This window comes from Orcinus orca, chromosome 3 (assembly GCF_937001465.1).
Source record: "Orcinus orca chromosome 3, mOrcOrc1.1, whole genome shotgun sequence".
Lineage (NCBI taxonomy): Eukaryota > Metazoa > Chordata > Mammalia > Artiodactyla > Delphinidae > Orcinus > Orcinus orca.
The window spans coordinates 133,420,439-133,434,561 of record NC_064561.1 but is presented as its reverse complement, the minus strand read 5'-3'; the positions used below and the strand labels follow the sequence as shown (position 1 = coordinate 133,434,561).

At 34.7% G+C, this 14,123-nt stretch overlaps 2 protein-coding genes across 2 annotated transcripts in view; both read right to left on the bottom strand.

The window, feature by feature from the left end:
• Positions 1-11,847, bottom strand: part of ADAMTS6 (ADAM metallopeptidase with thrombospondin type 1 motif 6) — a 266,593-nt gene extending 254,746 nt beyond the window's left edge. Inside the window, exons 1-2 of the mRNA XM_004270746.3 lie at positions 11,708-11,847; positions 9,145-9,509 (exon numbers count right to left, since the gene is read on the bottom strand). Of these exons, the coding sequence (XP_004270794.1) occupies positions 9,145-9,509; positions 11,708-11,804 (462 nt within the window). The 5' untranslated portion in view covers positions 11,805-11,847. The remainder of the gene's footprint in view (positions 1-9,144; positions 9,510-11,707) is intronic.
• A 97-nt stretch (positions 11,848-11,944) lies between these two features.
• CENPK (centromere protein K) overlaps positions 11,945-14,123 on the bottom strand; it is a 60,491-nt gene continuing 58,312 nt past the window's right edge. The window contains exon 10 of the mRNA XM_033429895.2: positions 11,945-12,082. Within this exon, the coding sequence (XP_033285786.2) occupies positions 12,053-12,082 (30 nt within the window). The 3' untranslated portion in view covers positions 11,945-12,052. The remainder of the gene's footprint in view (positions 12,083-14,123) is intronic.

Sequence of the window (14,123 nt, the reverse complement as noted above, 5' to 3'; positions counted from 1 at the left end):
TCCTCTTTAAAACTTTTTTTGAGTCCAGCTGCAGTAGCATCAGCCTCCTCTGATCTCCAACAGAGCTTATTATTGGTATCATTTATTTTTAATTAATTCTATTATGCTTTGCTACATCTCAGGTCTTGAATCTGTATTTAAATTTGGTATAACTTTCCAACTGCATGTTTTATTTTCCCAACCATACTATTTGCTCTCTTAAAGAAAGGGTTTCTTGGTATCAGTTACACCCATAGAAAATGTCTCATATGTAGTATATACAGCAAATAAAATTTGCTGATTAAAAGAAATGAGATAGTAAGTTATCTACATCAGAAATAAGAACTTCCATCCTTGTCTAATAGTGTTTTCCTAAGAATGGCACATGTGAGGACTGTTCTTAACCCAACTAATTTACCCTGTAACACTGGATAAAACATAAACTCTCTGAGCGTATTTCCTCGGCTGGAAAAATGAAAGGGTTGGTGTAAATTAGTGGTTTTAAAACAGCACTCTAGGGAGCCCTAAGGGTTCCATGGAAGTGCCCTTAGGGGACTGCCCCAGACAACAAAGGTAGACCTACATGGCTTGGATTCCTGGGATTAGGAATCAGCTGTGTTTTTATTAATCTATATATTAAGTTTCCACATAACATTTCATTTGAGAAAAGAATTTTGCCGATTTAAAAAGAAAAAAAAAGCTAAAAACCTCTGGTCCAGATAATCTCTAAGATCCCTTTGAATCTAAACCTCTATGATTCTGTTTAGGGAAATTCATGCTAAGTACCACATGCTTGGAAAGAAAAATAAGACATAATCAGAGTTGTTCTAACTTACAGATGAAGTTGGCAGCCACCTACATGAAATGAGCTAAAGAATGCAAAAAACAAAAAAGCAGACCTAGGGCTTCCCTGGTGGCGCAGTGGTTGAGAGTCCACCTGCCGATACAGGGAACGCGGGTTCGTGCCCCGGTCCGGGAAGATCCCACATGCCGCGGAGCGGCTGGGCCCGTGAGCCATGGCCGCTAAGCCTGAGCGTCCGGAGCCTGTGCTCCGCAACGGGAGGGGCCACAACGGTGAGAGGCCCGCGTACCGCAAAAAGAAAAAAAAAGCAGACCTAGTCACTTCACATTATTTTCACCACTGTTTGCTTTACTTTTAGGATATTAGTCCCTAAATTAAATGCAAATATTGACAGGAATAATATAATACGCCAGTAACAAACTCTAATACCTGATCATGAATTACTTTACCATCAAGATTAACAAAGTAATAGCAAACTGAGCAAGGCTCCTGAAGAAAAGAGGGCACATGCAGAAGAGAGGGCTTGTATAAGAAGTTTTGATAAGTGTCTAGAGTACTGCCCAGAAAGGGGAGAGCACTAAAGTCATGTGATGCTGGACTATGGGCAGAAGATGTCGAAAGGTCCTCAGCAAAAAACTCAGGTTGCTGGAGAAAAACAAAGTCAGAAACTTGGTAAGTAAATAAAATCTCTAATTTCAAGAACGGAAAGGCCCTGGAAGAAAATCCAGAGTTAGGTACTCTGTAAAATGTTTACACTCATTATCTCATTTAATCTTAATAGCTCTATGAAGTAAGTACTACTATCAGGTCTACTTGGCAGATGAGAAACCTACACTGAGCAAAGCTAAGTAACAAATTCACTCAACTATCTTTGGAGACTGGACTCTTAGCCACTATAATTCCCTTATCCTCTGAGTGTTGCTTCTTCTTGTTTTTTTAAAATTAATTAATTAATTTTGGCTGTGCTGGGTCTTCACTGCAGCGTGCAGGCTCTCTAGTTGCGGCACGTGGGCTTAGTTGCTGTATGTGGGATCTTAGCTCCCTGACCAGGGATCGAACCCAGGGTCCCTGCATTGGGAGCACAGAGTCTTAACCACTGGACCACCAGGGAAGTCCCCTGAGGGGTGCTTCTAACTTTGTCTATTCATTCACCAAGTATGTTTTGAGTGCCTATCACATGGCAGGTACTGTTCTAGGTGGTAGGAATACAAAAGTGAAAAAAACAAAGTTCTGGCTCTATCATGGAGCTTACATTTTGGTGGGAAGAGGTAGAAAAAAGTCATTCATTCATTATATAAATAAATAATCAATCAGGTAGTAAGAAATGTCAAGAAGAAAAATAAAGCAGTAAGAGGACAGAAAGTCATCAGAGGACAGAGAGAATTATATAAACTATTTAGGATGGTCAGGAACATCCTCTATAATAAGGTGATATTTGAACAGAAACTTGAATAAAGTGAAGGAGCATGCCAAACATATCTTGGGAAAGAGCAGATCAGACAGTGGGAATGGCAAGTGCAGAGGCAACGGGGTAGCAGCAGGCATGCAGTATTTGAGAAACAGCAAGGAGCTACTCTGGCTAAAGGGAGGGAAGGGGAAAATGATTATGAGATTAGAAAGGAGCTGGAGGCCAGATGATAGAGGACCTGAGTTAGGTGGGAGTCCCAGAAATCTGTGCATGCCTAGCAAGAGCCCTACTCCCACTTCCCTCAGCATCCCCACTCACCTCTACACTGCTGGCCTCTGGACCATCAGGATTAATCTCATCATGCCCCCTTGCCTTGTCATGCCAGTCCCTCCAAAATGCCCAAGGTCCATCCCCTGGATTCTACTCCCCATATGGTTAAGTACATCATGTTTTCTGATCCCATCTTCTACTTCCCCCTTCACCATTTAAAACACTTCTGCTGTACCCTCTCAAACTCAAGGTCAATTATATACAAAATCTCCTATACACTTCATCTTGCTCAAACAAAAACCTGAATCTCCCTAAATAACATTCTTTCTTCCCTGTAATCTTCTGGAATGGTGGCTACTTTCCCTCCTACATACCTCCTATTGGACCTGGAGGTAGGGTTAAGAGTTCTTGTACTCATTGCCATTTCTAAACAATTATCCCTCTCTCCTCCAAAAAAAGAAAAAACCTTACCACCTTCAAATCCCATACCATCACCTTCTCCCTCTGCTAGCTGTAGTTATCTACTGACCCAAAGTCACTTTCCTCATTCCTCAAAGATCTTAGCTTCTGGGTCACTGTCACCCTCTGCAATACCACTCCTGAATAATTGTTGACTTCAGTATCTTCTTATATCATTGGTTCTTAAAATTTGTGTGTGTGCATGTGCCCTGAATCCCTCTGAAGGTCTAGGGGTGAAGCCTGGGGACCACTTCTCAGAATAATATATAGGATAATAAATAAAACCAATTATAATGAAATACAGTTATCAAAATATTTAAAAAATGTAATATAGTAATACATATGCCTTTTTGTAACTCTTTAAATAAGAAGCTTTGCAATAGATCTAATAACTACTATAATTTCACAATAGTGATTAACATAAATAATATTTTAAGGGACCTGCAAAAACTGTAACATGATGTGAAAATATCATTTCTATCAAGACAAAGTTACAGGTACTGCTATTACTTTACTGGCTTGTTACCTATATTGTTAACTGAAGGAAATGTTAAATTTCACTTAAGAATTAGTAAAGATAAAGATGAAATTTTTCCCATTCCAGTTAACAAACCCCCTGAATTCTATCCATAGACCCCAGCTTAAGAACTACTTACATAGATGGTCTCTTCAATCCCTGTCCTCTCACTTCCTTGGCTTCCTCTCCTTTGAATAACTTGTCCATCTTACCTTAGACTAGTCTTGCTTTAAATCCATCATCACAAATCTCAACTGTGTCCTTGACGCTTCATGGCAATTATACTATGTTTCTCTAGTTCATTCAGTATCCTGCTCTCTGGGATAAATATTTCATACTTTCTCCTCTCTACTTAATCCCCTAACACCTCATCTTTCCATCTTCCATTCCAATAGAAAACAGCACACAACCTCCTGCAAACTTCTACAACCGCAAATACCAACCTACCTGCATCTCATGTCCATATGTTCTATATTATTTCCTGTTATTATGGATGAACTGTCCATTCTCCTAGATAAGAACAATTATTCGATTTATGTAGATGATTTCATCCCTTCTCGCCTATCAAAGAATTCACTCCAGAAATTTCTCTTCTCTTTACACAATCATTCTCATTTTTATAAAACAAAATGATAAAGACTCCTACTTCTGCCTGCAGGAACCGATCATTTCTTGCTTTTCCAAAAGTCCTCAAAATAATTGTCTATATATTCTTTACTCTTCTCCCATTCCTTTTTTTTTTTTTTTTTTTTTTTTGCAGTACACGGGCCTCTCACTGTTGTGGCCTCTCCCGCTGCGGAGCACAGGCTCAGCGGCCATGGCTCACAAGCTCAGCAGCTCCGCGGCATGTGGGATCTTCCTGGACCGGGGCACGAACCCGTGTCCCCTGCATCGGCAGGCGGACTCTCAACCACTGCGCCACCAGGGAAGCCCTCCCATTCCTTCTTAAACCTACTCACATCAGGCTTTTGCCTCTTTTCCAAACCCCACTATGACTTCACCAAAACTGCTTTTGCCAAGGTCATCAATAACTTCTTCACTGATAAATTCAATGATTGGTTTTCAGTCATACTCTTATTTTGACTCAGCAGCATTTTTCCCTTGAAATACTTCCTTCTCTTAGCTTCTAGGATATTTGCCTGGTTTTCCTTCAACCTTCTTACTCCACTGTTCTTTGCTGTCCCCTCCACATCTTTCTGACCTCCTTAACCCCTTGGAGCACCCAAAGGCTCAGTCCTTAGACCTCTTATTTATTCTATATATACTCTCCCTTAAGCAATTTCACATAATCTCCTGGCTTTAAATGTCATTTATATTTATATAGATGACCCCCAAAATAACTTCATAACACACATCTCTCTCCTGAACTCCAGGCTTGGATACCCAGCATCCTATACAATATCTCAAGTTTAACATGTCTAACTGAAGCTATGATATATACCACCCCCCAACCTACTCCTCCTAAGCTTTTCCATCTCAGTTAATGTCTGAGTCTTTCTCATCTCATGTGATGGCTGCTATTTTCTTCTAGCTGTTCAGGCCCCAAGCTTGGAATCATCATTGATTCTATCCTAACTGTGTCCTCTAAAACCTAACAACTGGCCCCCAAGTTTCCTTTCTAACTTCACCTTCCATTATTCTTCCTCTCTCTCACTTAGCTCTAGCCATGGTAGTCTTCTTGCTGTTCCTCAAACACTCTCAGATCAGACCTTTGTACTTGAAGATTTCCACCTGGAAATCTTATCTCTCAGATGTCAGTATTCCTTTCCTCATTTCTTTTAAGGTCTTTACTCAATATTTTTTCTACATTAGAACTTATCAGTATCCAACACATTATGATTTTTATTTATTTATCTTATTGTGTATCTCCTCCACTAGAATGCAAGCTATACAATAACAGGGATTCTTGTTTTGTTCACTGTTGTACTCCTAGCACCTAGAACAGTGCCTGTTACATGGTAGGTACTTATAAGCACTTGGTGAATGGATGAATTAATAATGGAAAAAGTAGAGAAGCAACTATGAACTTAACTAAATGAATAGAAAGTCTAATGGGGTCATTGGTCTTTTAAAACTAGGTTTATAGTCTTTAGTATCTTAGAGAGATAGAAGAAAATCATTTTTCATCAAATAAGAACAAAATATGAAGAAAGAAACAATGCAGGAAAGATCTGTTGAAAATTAGAAATATGACTGCTATAATTTGTAAATCAATTAAAGAAAAAGAAAGCAAAAGTAGGAAAATCTCATAGAACTTAGAACAGAAAAAAAAGGGGGGAAGAGAGATAAGAGAAGCAGAAAACCAATTACAGAATGGGGTGGTGAGGGACAAGGAGATAAAATCACTAAGGAAATATTTTTTAAAATTTCTCTAAGTTGAAGGAGGGTCTTTAAATTGAAATCACCCATCAAATACAAAATAGGGGTCAGGAAAGAAGACCCACAGCTTACCACATTATTTATAAAATTCTTGAAACAGGAAGGATAGGAGAAAAGCATACCATATTGAAAAAAAAACTTTTAAAAGAAGAGGAAAAGAACAAGAAGCAGACTTCTATCTGCCACCCAAAATGTATCAATGCCAATTTTTTTTAGCTCTTTAAATCTTTTCCTAAGATATAAAACCATAGAGATAAATTTGATACCCCATATTTCCCTTTTCCAATTCTACCATCCATGGTTCTGAAGGAAAACTATTTTTGAACCTAGAATTCTATATCCAACTAAATTATTAACCAAACATGAGGGTAACATAAAGTCACTTTCAAATAGGCAAGGACTCAGAAATTTTACTTCTCAGGCACCTTTTCTGAGGTAATTACTTGAAGATGTTCTCCAACAAAACCAGGATGTAAACTCAGAAAGAAGATGTGGAACTAACCTAGGAAAAAAGAAATCCCAAGATGAGAGAAGTGTAATAGCTCAAGAAATTAATTAACCCATACACTCCAAGAAAAATGCCTCCAAAGAAGAATGGAATATATTCCAAGCAATAGGTATAAGGACTAAGGAACTGGATGAAACTGATCCGTTGGTAAAGAAATCATTTTTTTTTCCTCAATAAGACAAAATAAAAGTAACTAGAAACTCCAGAAAAACAAAACCTAAATAAGAAAGCAATGGTTCAAATATAAAGCAAACTAAAAAGTAACATTATTTTAAACAACTGATAGATTATAATGTTAGGAATTTTTTCCTTTGAGTGGTGCAAGCATTGTAAAACTGAAACTATGGGTAAGGAAGTATGATTAGAAAACACTAACGATCTCTACATTGAAAACTATTTTATATACAACAATTAAAAACAGAATTGACTAAAAGGGGCCTTAGAAAAGTGGGATTTTAGAAAAACTTGTTTACATATTCCATTTGATTAAAAATGTAACATGATATAAAATAAGAATGAAGGCGAGGGTTACTAAAACTGGTGGGTAAAAGTGAGATGAAGAATAGGATATTTACATAGTATCTGCTCACAAAGTATCTGCTCACAAATTCCTTATTAGTTGCCAAGGGGAAATAGTAACTAGTGGACAAACCTGGCAGACCACACCTAGATCGAGCAACTCCAATAAAAATTAACAACAACAACAAAAAAAGTGAGTCAACATGGACCATGCAGTTTCAATAGGAAGCAAAGTAAAACAGGTGTTAACGAATAGAAATAAGAGAGAATAAGACACACAGAAAGTCTCAATTAGGATGAAAAATAGATGAATGACACTTTGCTATCCCCTTAAGTATAGAAAAGTTTCCATTTACAACCTTCTCACTTTTGCCTCATCAACATCTTTCACCATTTCATCAGTAGTCACTTATATCAGCAATTCTCAACTGTTTCCAGAATTAAATTCTCTTCTAAATTTCAGAGCTATATTTCCCAAAAGCCAACTAGACATCTTTAACCTTTATTTCTTCAGATTCTTCACATTTACTATATCAGAATCACTCTCTTTATCTTCCTTTCTAATCCAACATTCTACTATCATTCCCTTTCTCTGCTAGTAAGTTCATATACAGCCTCATCAAAAAGAGAAACCTCAATCAACTTCAATTACTTTCTCTCCTTCATCCCACACCCAGTTCAATGATATTTCAATTTTTAAAAATATTATTAAATATCTACTATGTACTATATGCCAGGGAAGAAAAATTAATGACACAAATCCTATAAATTTTCTCACCAAAATGTGGTTCAAATTCTTTCTATCTTCTCCATTCCCAGGGCCATAGTCTTGCTATAGGCCTTCATTATCTCCTACATGATCTAACTCATCTTCATATTTCCAATCACTCCTCTTCCCTCAAATCTCACAATAGAATTAGCTTTTTTCCCCTAAATCTCAAATCCGTTCATTTCACCACCCTGTTAAAATTATCAATGGCAATAATTAATGTTAATGCCAAATTCAAAGAGCTTGGTCAATGACTAGGAACAGTATTTTTCTATTGTACTTAACAGCAAATGTCATTTTAACATGTAAGAAGTTTTAAAACAGATTTATTTTGGATAATTTATCTTTATTCAAAAAGATAAATCTCTTTTGTATATAAAGCTTAACACTGCTTATAGAGAAAGAAGCTAGTGAGGAATGTATTCAATGTGTCTATTTTATAGGAATTAAACCCAAATATTAAAATCTAAGTAATCGTTTTGACTTATTAATAGTTAAAGAAAATAGATAATCTGAGCAAATTCTTATGTATACCTATAGTGAAAATTTTTCTCCACTGGGTGGTTCGTAAAACTCCTTCCAAATTTAGAACTATTTAAACCCAACTCTAATTATGTAGTTGTTTATACTGAAGTAAAAATGAGGATATGGATGTGATAGAGTAAGGAAGAAAAACAATTTCTGAAAATGTGAGTTGAGAGCATCAAAATGTGTGTACTCTTTTAAACAGATAAAGCTTTAATGAAACATCTATACTAGCCTGAACGGGATAAAAGCAGTAAAGGAAGTGTGAACTAGAAGAAGCAGAAGTAGAAGAACATGCTTTGTTCTACAACCATTACTATGTGCCACCTTGAACTATGTATTTACCATTAGACTAGAATGGACTCAAATGCCCAGGCTAGAACCTATACTCTTGAAATCCAATTTCTAAGTAAAATAAGATTTATTATCAATTTTCAGATAAATATAGGGAAAATTACTTCATAAAGAGACATTGATATAAAAGATTTTCCTTCAAGAACTTATAAACATTAAGTAGGTCATACGTAATTTTAAGCTATGTTGATTACCAGAGAAAGATAGTATAGAAAGAGACCTAAGGAGGCAATCCATGTCATGGTTTCCTGTCATAATATATACATACATACATACAATACCCTTAAGCTCCTCATAATGATTGAGTTTTTTATATGCATTAAGGATATCCTATTTGAACAGAAAAATGTAACTCTAAAAGGAAACGTGAGGTTTCATTCATTCTTCTACTAATAATATGGGGTTTTAAAATTTGTTCTTACTTTGAAAAGTCAATGCAAACATTATGAAAAAGATTATCAAAAGCAAAGGCAGCAGAAATAAAAAATTTTAGAATGTTACCTTCCCTAGATAAACTGTATATATATATATATATATATACACACACACATATATATATGTATATATATGTATATATTTTATTAATCTGAGGAAAGACATTTATATTGTGAATTTATTTTCCCATCAGAAATTTAAAATTATAACATCTACTTACCAACCCAACACAGTTGCTTAAAGCCACTTTAGTTGTACTACGTTGATCTTGCAAGTATCCTGTGTAATGACAGTTGTCTAAAAAATCATGTTTCCACTGGGGTCCATCTTTCCCCCAATATTCTACTGTAAAATGTTTGGACACAAAATCTGTGTTGAGAGTCAAGTTTAGGTGAAAGTGCTTGCCATAGGCTGAAAGTTTAAAAAATAACTTAGATACTGCCTGTTGTGGATCGAAAGGGTCCAAACTCCGTCTTCTCCTGGAGTGCTTATCATTCTTCACAGTAAAGCTGAGAAAAGCTCCATTTTGATCAACCCTTATTGGAATAGTTAGCTGGTAGTGTTCTAGATAAGTCAGGAATTCCTCTTTGTAATCACAAGGCAGAGAATCCAGAAAAAACACATGGAAGAAAAGAAAATTTAACAGAACAAAGAAGTAGCAGTATAAACAACAACTATATTGCTTAAAACTATGTATCATTATATGTGAGGTATGGACAAAAAATGTTATATTAAACAAAAACGAAAGAGCAGAAGTTTAAAATCTCAAAATGAATTAAGTTCCAAATATTCCATTCCTTAAAAAAAATTCTAAAATTATTTTGAAAGGCTATTTTTCTTTTTTAAATCTAATTTTAAAGACATGAATTCTAAAAGCTAAATTCTACAGTAAATATGAATATTTTATATTGAAACAAAAAACAGTGAAAAGTACACATATGTAAAAGAACAGAATTTCATTCAGATAAAATATGTTTATGAAAGTTATCCAAAATAGTTTATATAGAATCTCTACAGTCTTGTAGAATTTTTTTCTTTTTTTTTAAAATTATCAGTCACAATGTAAAATACAGCAGCCACTTTGGAAAACGGTCTGGCAGTTCCTCAAAAAGTTAAACATGGAACTACCACCTGACCCAGCAATTCCACTCTTAGGTATTTTTACAAGAGAAATGAAAATGTACATCAACACAAAAACTTGTACATGAATGTTCATAGCAGCATTATTCATAATAGCCAAAAGAGGTAAATAACCCAAATGTCCATCAATTGACAAATGAATAATAATTATAACAATAATAATTATTGTTATAATAATACATGGTATATTCATACAACAGATTATTCTACAACAGAAAGAAATGCAGTACTGATACATGGTATGACGTGAATGCCTTCATAATCAAAGTTCATTATCTAAGACTATAAAAACACTATGCTAAGTGAAAGGAACCAGTCACATAGAATTCCATTTATATAAATATACAGAATAGGCAAATCTCTGCAGAGAGAAATAGGTTAGAGGTTGCCTAGGGCTGGGGGTAAGTTGGTTTGGAGGGAACTGGGGAGTGACTGTTAATGATTTCAGAGTTTCTTTTTTGGGTAATGAAAATGTTCTAAAATTGCTTGTGATGATAGTTGTACAACTCTGTGAATATACTATAAACCACTGAATTGTATACTTTAAATGGGTGATTACATAGTATGTATACTATATCAAAATAAAGTTGTTTAATAATTATCAGATTGACAAAAAATTCAGAGGACTATTAAATATATTTTCCTCACTTAAGTGTACTAAATATTACCAATCTACCTTCTTAACCACATCTTCCTTTAGCTAAGTTTATCACTAAGGTGGAACCAAATGTCTGCAAATTGCTTCACTGTCTACACATGAAGTTCATCCACAAATATAAACTCCCATGAAACCATGACCAAATGGAAAAAAAACTGAAAAATAATATTTATTTCACTTCTCATAAATAAGAGTTTATACTAAATGCTATGGCTTTGTTGATCTACTTTGAGAGCCACATTTTGTACATATGGACTTCTAGATATATACATCAATCTATAATAGCCTTGAAAATCTGGCTCATCAGCACCAAAAAAATGAACTATACATTCATGGGAGGAGAATCCAAAAGGTATGCTTTCAATAATTCCATAAGAATTGGACTGGTCCATGGAAAACAAAATGACCTTCACTCCTGGGACCATTTCTATGATATGAAGTTCAATTTTACAGATTAAAATTATAGGGACCTATGGGTTAGAATCTGAAAAGTTGAACTTCTTATAACTCTTACTCTTTTATCTAGTTTCCAGTCCTTATATCAGAATTCTTAAGTTTGGAAACATATTTTTCCACTAAGGGTCCATATTAGAAGGATCTTATATCAGAATTTGCCTGCTTTCTTGCTCTTTTGCAAGAAAAACCTTTGGATTCCTTTTGAACATGACCTTGCCTGTAAATACTGGCAATGAGTAACCCTATTAAAGTTTAGAATTCAGAGGAAGAGGCCTAGGTGTATCATCTTCTAAGAAAGACCAGTCAACTCTAAAATGCACTGGATATTAAATACTAGTAGGACAAGTTAAACAAACTCTTTTAGAGTCATTAACATTTATAAAACTAGCACTGAATTGACACAGTAGGCCTCCGCTCCTACCAGCATACATCCCAAAGAAAACGTTCATCCAAACTAAATATTCAGAGTCTTTTCTTGTAAGATAAATAGCAACGTTTTTTTTGTCAGTTTCAAAAGCAGGAATCCTACCTTGAGAACTGTATGAAAGCCTGTGGTCACTATGAAATTCCGATGAAGCCATGACGAGGCTCAAAATCCAGGTCAACGTCTTCCACAAAATTTCCATAATTTAGAAAACTGGATGATTTTTTAGAGGGCTACCTATGCGCTAGAGAGTCAATACCATGCCAAAATCGAAGCATAACAATTTTATTTCTTTAATACTTCTTGCAGATTAGTTATTAGATATTCCACTGTTTAACGGGTATTTTTTTCCAACATCCCGTACTTTCTTCTGTATCTGGATTCATTTTCTCAGTCCAAAATGAAAAAGATAATGATGGTAAAATTTTCACAAGCAGAGCATTAGGCTGATTAGTCACTAAAGTATGGCCATTTTTTAACCTAGAAAAAAAAAATTTAAGTTAACTGAAAAATATTCTGAATGGACAGATCTATATTGTTGAATGCTTGCCAAAGGACATACTACAAAATAACATAATTAAATCAAACCATTGTTGTCCTTTATAGTTTAAATAAACATTCACAAGACTAAATACCAAATTAGAAACCTAAATGGTTAGCAGGATAATGCCAAAGCTACTTAATAATCAAAGAAGGAACCCGAAGAGGATTATAAAAATTCTTTTTAAAACTTTGAAGATAACAATGTATGGGTATAGCGACTAACCTTTTGATAAAATAAAAACTAGGCTGACTTTACAAAGATAATTTTGTGAAAGTGATAAACAGTATGTGATTGCATTCCTTAACATGCTTTTCAGTACACTGCTGTCCAGAGATTGATTTGTTGCTTTATGAGGCACCTATCTTTTTTTTCTTACAGAGTAGATCTACAAATACACAGTGGCATTAAGCAGCTGTCTGTGAAAACTCAGTAGCATAAACTAAACTTCTGAAAAGTTGAACCATATTTACTGTAACCCTTGACTTTATCTGGAAGTCTTTTATGACTCATAAAGCAACACATATTAGACAATTTAAACTATCTAGAATGTAACTGTAAAGAAAAGTAGTTCATTTTCTGAAAAGAAGTTTTAAAAATTCAATTCAGGTATCACAACAGATTTCATGTCCCATCTCACGTACTTTTCTTTCGACTTACAATTTCAGAGTCCATGAATTCACGTTTTATACAGAACACTGACATACTTGGCTACCTAATTTCCCAGCACATAGCACATTAGAATAAGAAAATAACAAAGGGACTAGAAACTAGCTCAGTAAAAGCACAAACATGACAAAAAAAGAGGAAAAACTACAAAGTAGTTTTAGAAGCCCAAGCAATACAGTTGGAGCTAGAGACAAATAGCCCTTATGTAGCTTAATAGTTCATATTGTATATTACGACTGTGGTACAGCTGAATATCTGATATTCAAAATACTATGCCTGAGTCAGGAATAAAAGGTTAAATTACTTTTAATAATGTAACTTATTGTTATGACAGAGAAGTATACAAAAGATACTAGATTTTCATCCCAAGACCCTAATACATGGGATTATCATATAATAAATCCTTACATATTTGTTGATTGAAAAAAATGGATGAGTAAATGAATGAATTAATTAATAGTGATTAAAATAAAATCAATTTAGGGATATTAAAGGATATTTAAGATTAACTGTAAACTTAACTTATTTGGAATACTTCATTCCCTATAGTGCTAGAAATATTGTTATTACAACATATAAAACAACCACAACCATTTAAAGTTCCTTACATCTGTGTCTATAAATTATTAAACTGTTAAACCTTGGAAAAACTAATTCATTAATCAAAAACTGTTGTTTTACAATGTTTTAAAAATGATGCTATAATAACATGGGGATAAGAAAAGATTAAGACGCAATCTTTGCCCTTTAGGAACTCATAATCTAAGGAACAAAGAAAAAACTCAAGACAGGCTGATATATGCCATAATAAAGTTATAAAAGGTATTAGAGGAGATCAGATGAGGGAGATGACTTCTGAGTCTGATGGGTGAAGGAAAGTTTATGAAAAAAAGTAACATTTCAGATAGACTCTGGAAGATGAACAGAATTTCACAAGTCAAACTTCTGGGGGCAACCATTACAAATTAAAGAAACAGAGTCCACAAAGTCTAGATGGAAAGAAAAAAATGGAAAATATTATTAGTAATAATAGTAAGTTTGGTTCCTATGCAGAAGACTAACAGGTAATAATATCTAGAAAGGTAGTTTAAGGTCAGGTCCAAAAATAAAGAGAACTTTAAATATATGTTACTTCTTTTAATATTCACAGCAATCTTGTAAAGCAGGTATTATTGTCCCTGTGTCAGGAAGATGGCCCCAATGATCGTTCCTCCTAAAATCCATGCCCTTCTGTAACCCCCTTCCTTTGAGTAATTTGATCCTAACTCATATAATACCGCAAAGGTGAGGGGATGTCACTTCAATGATTAG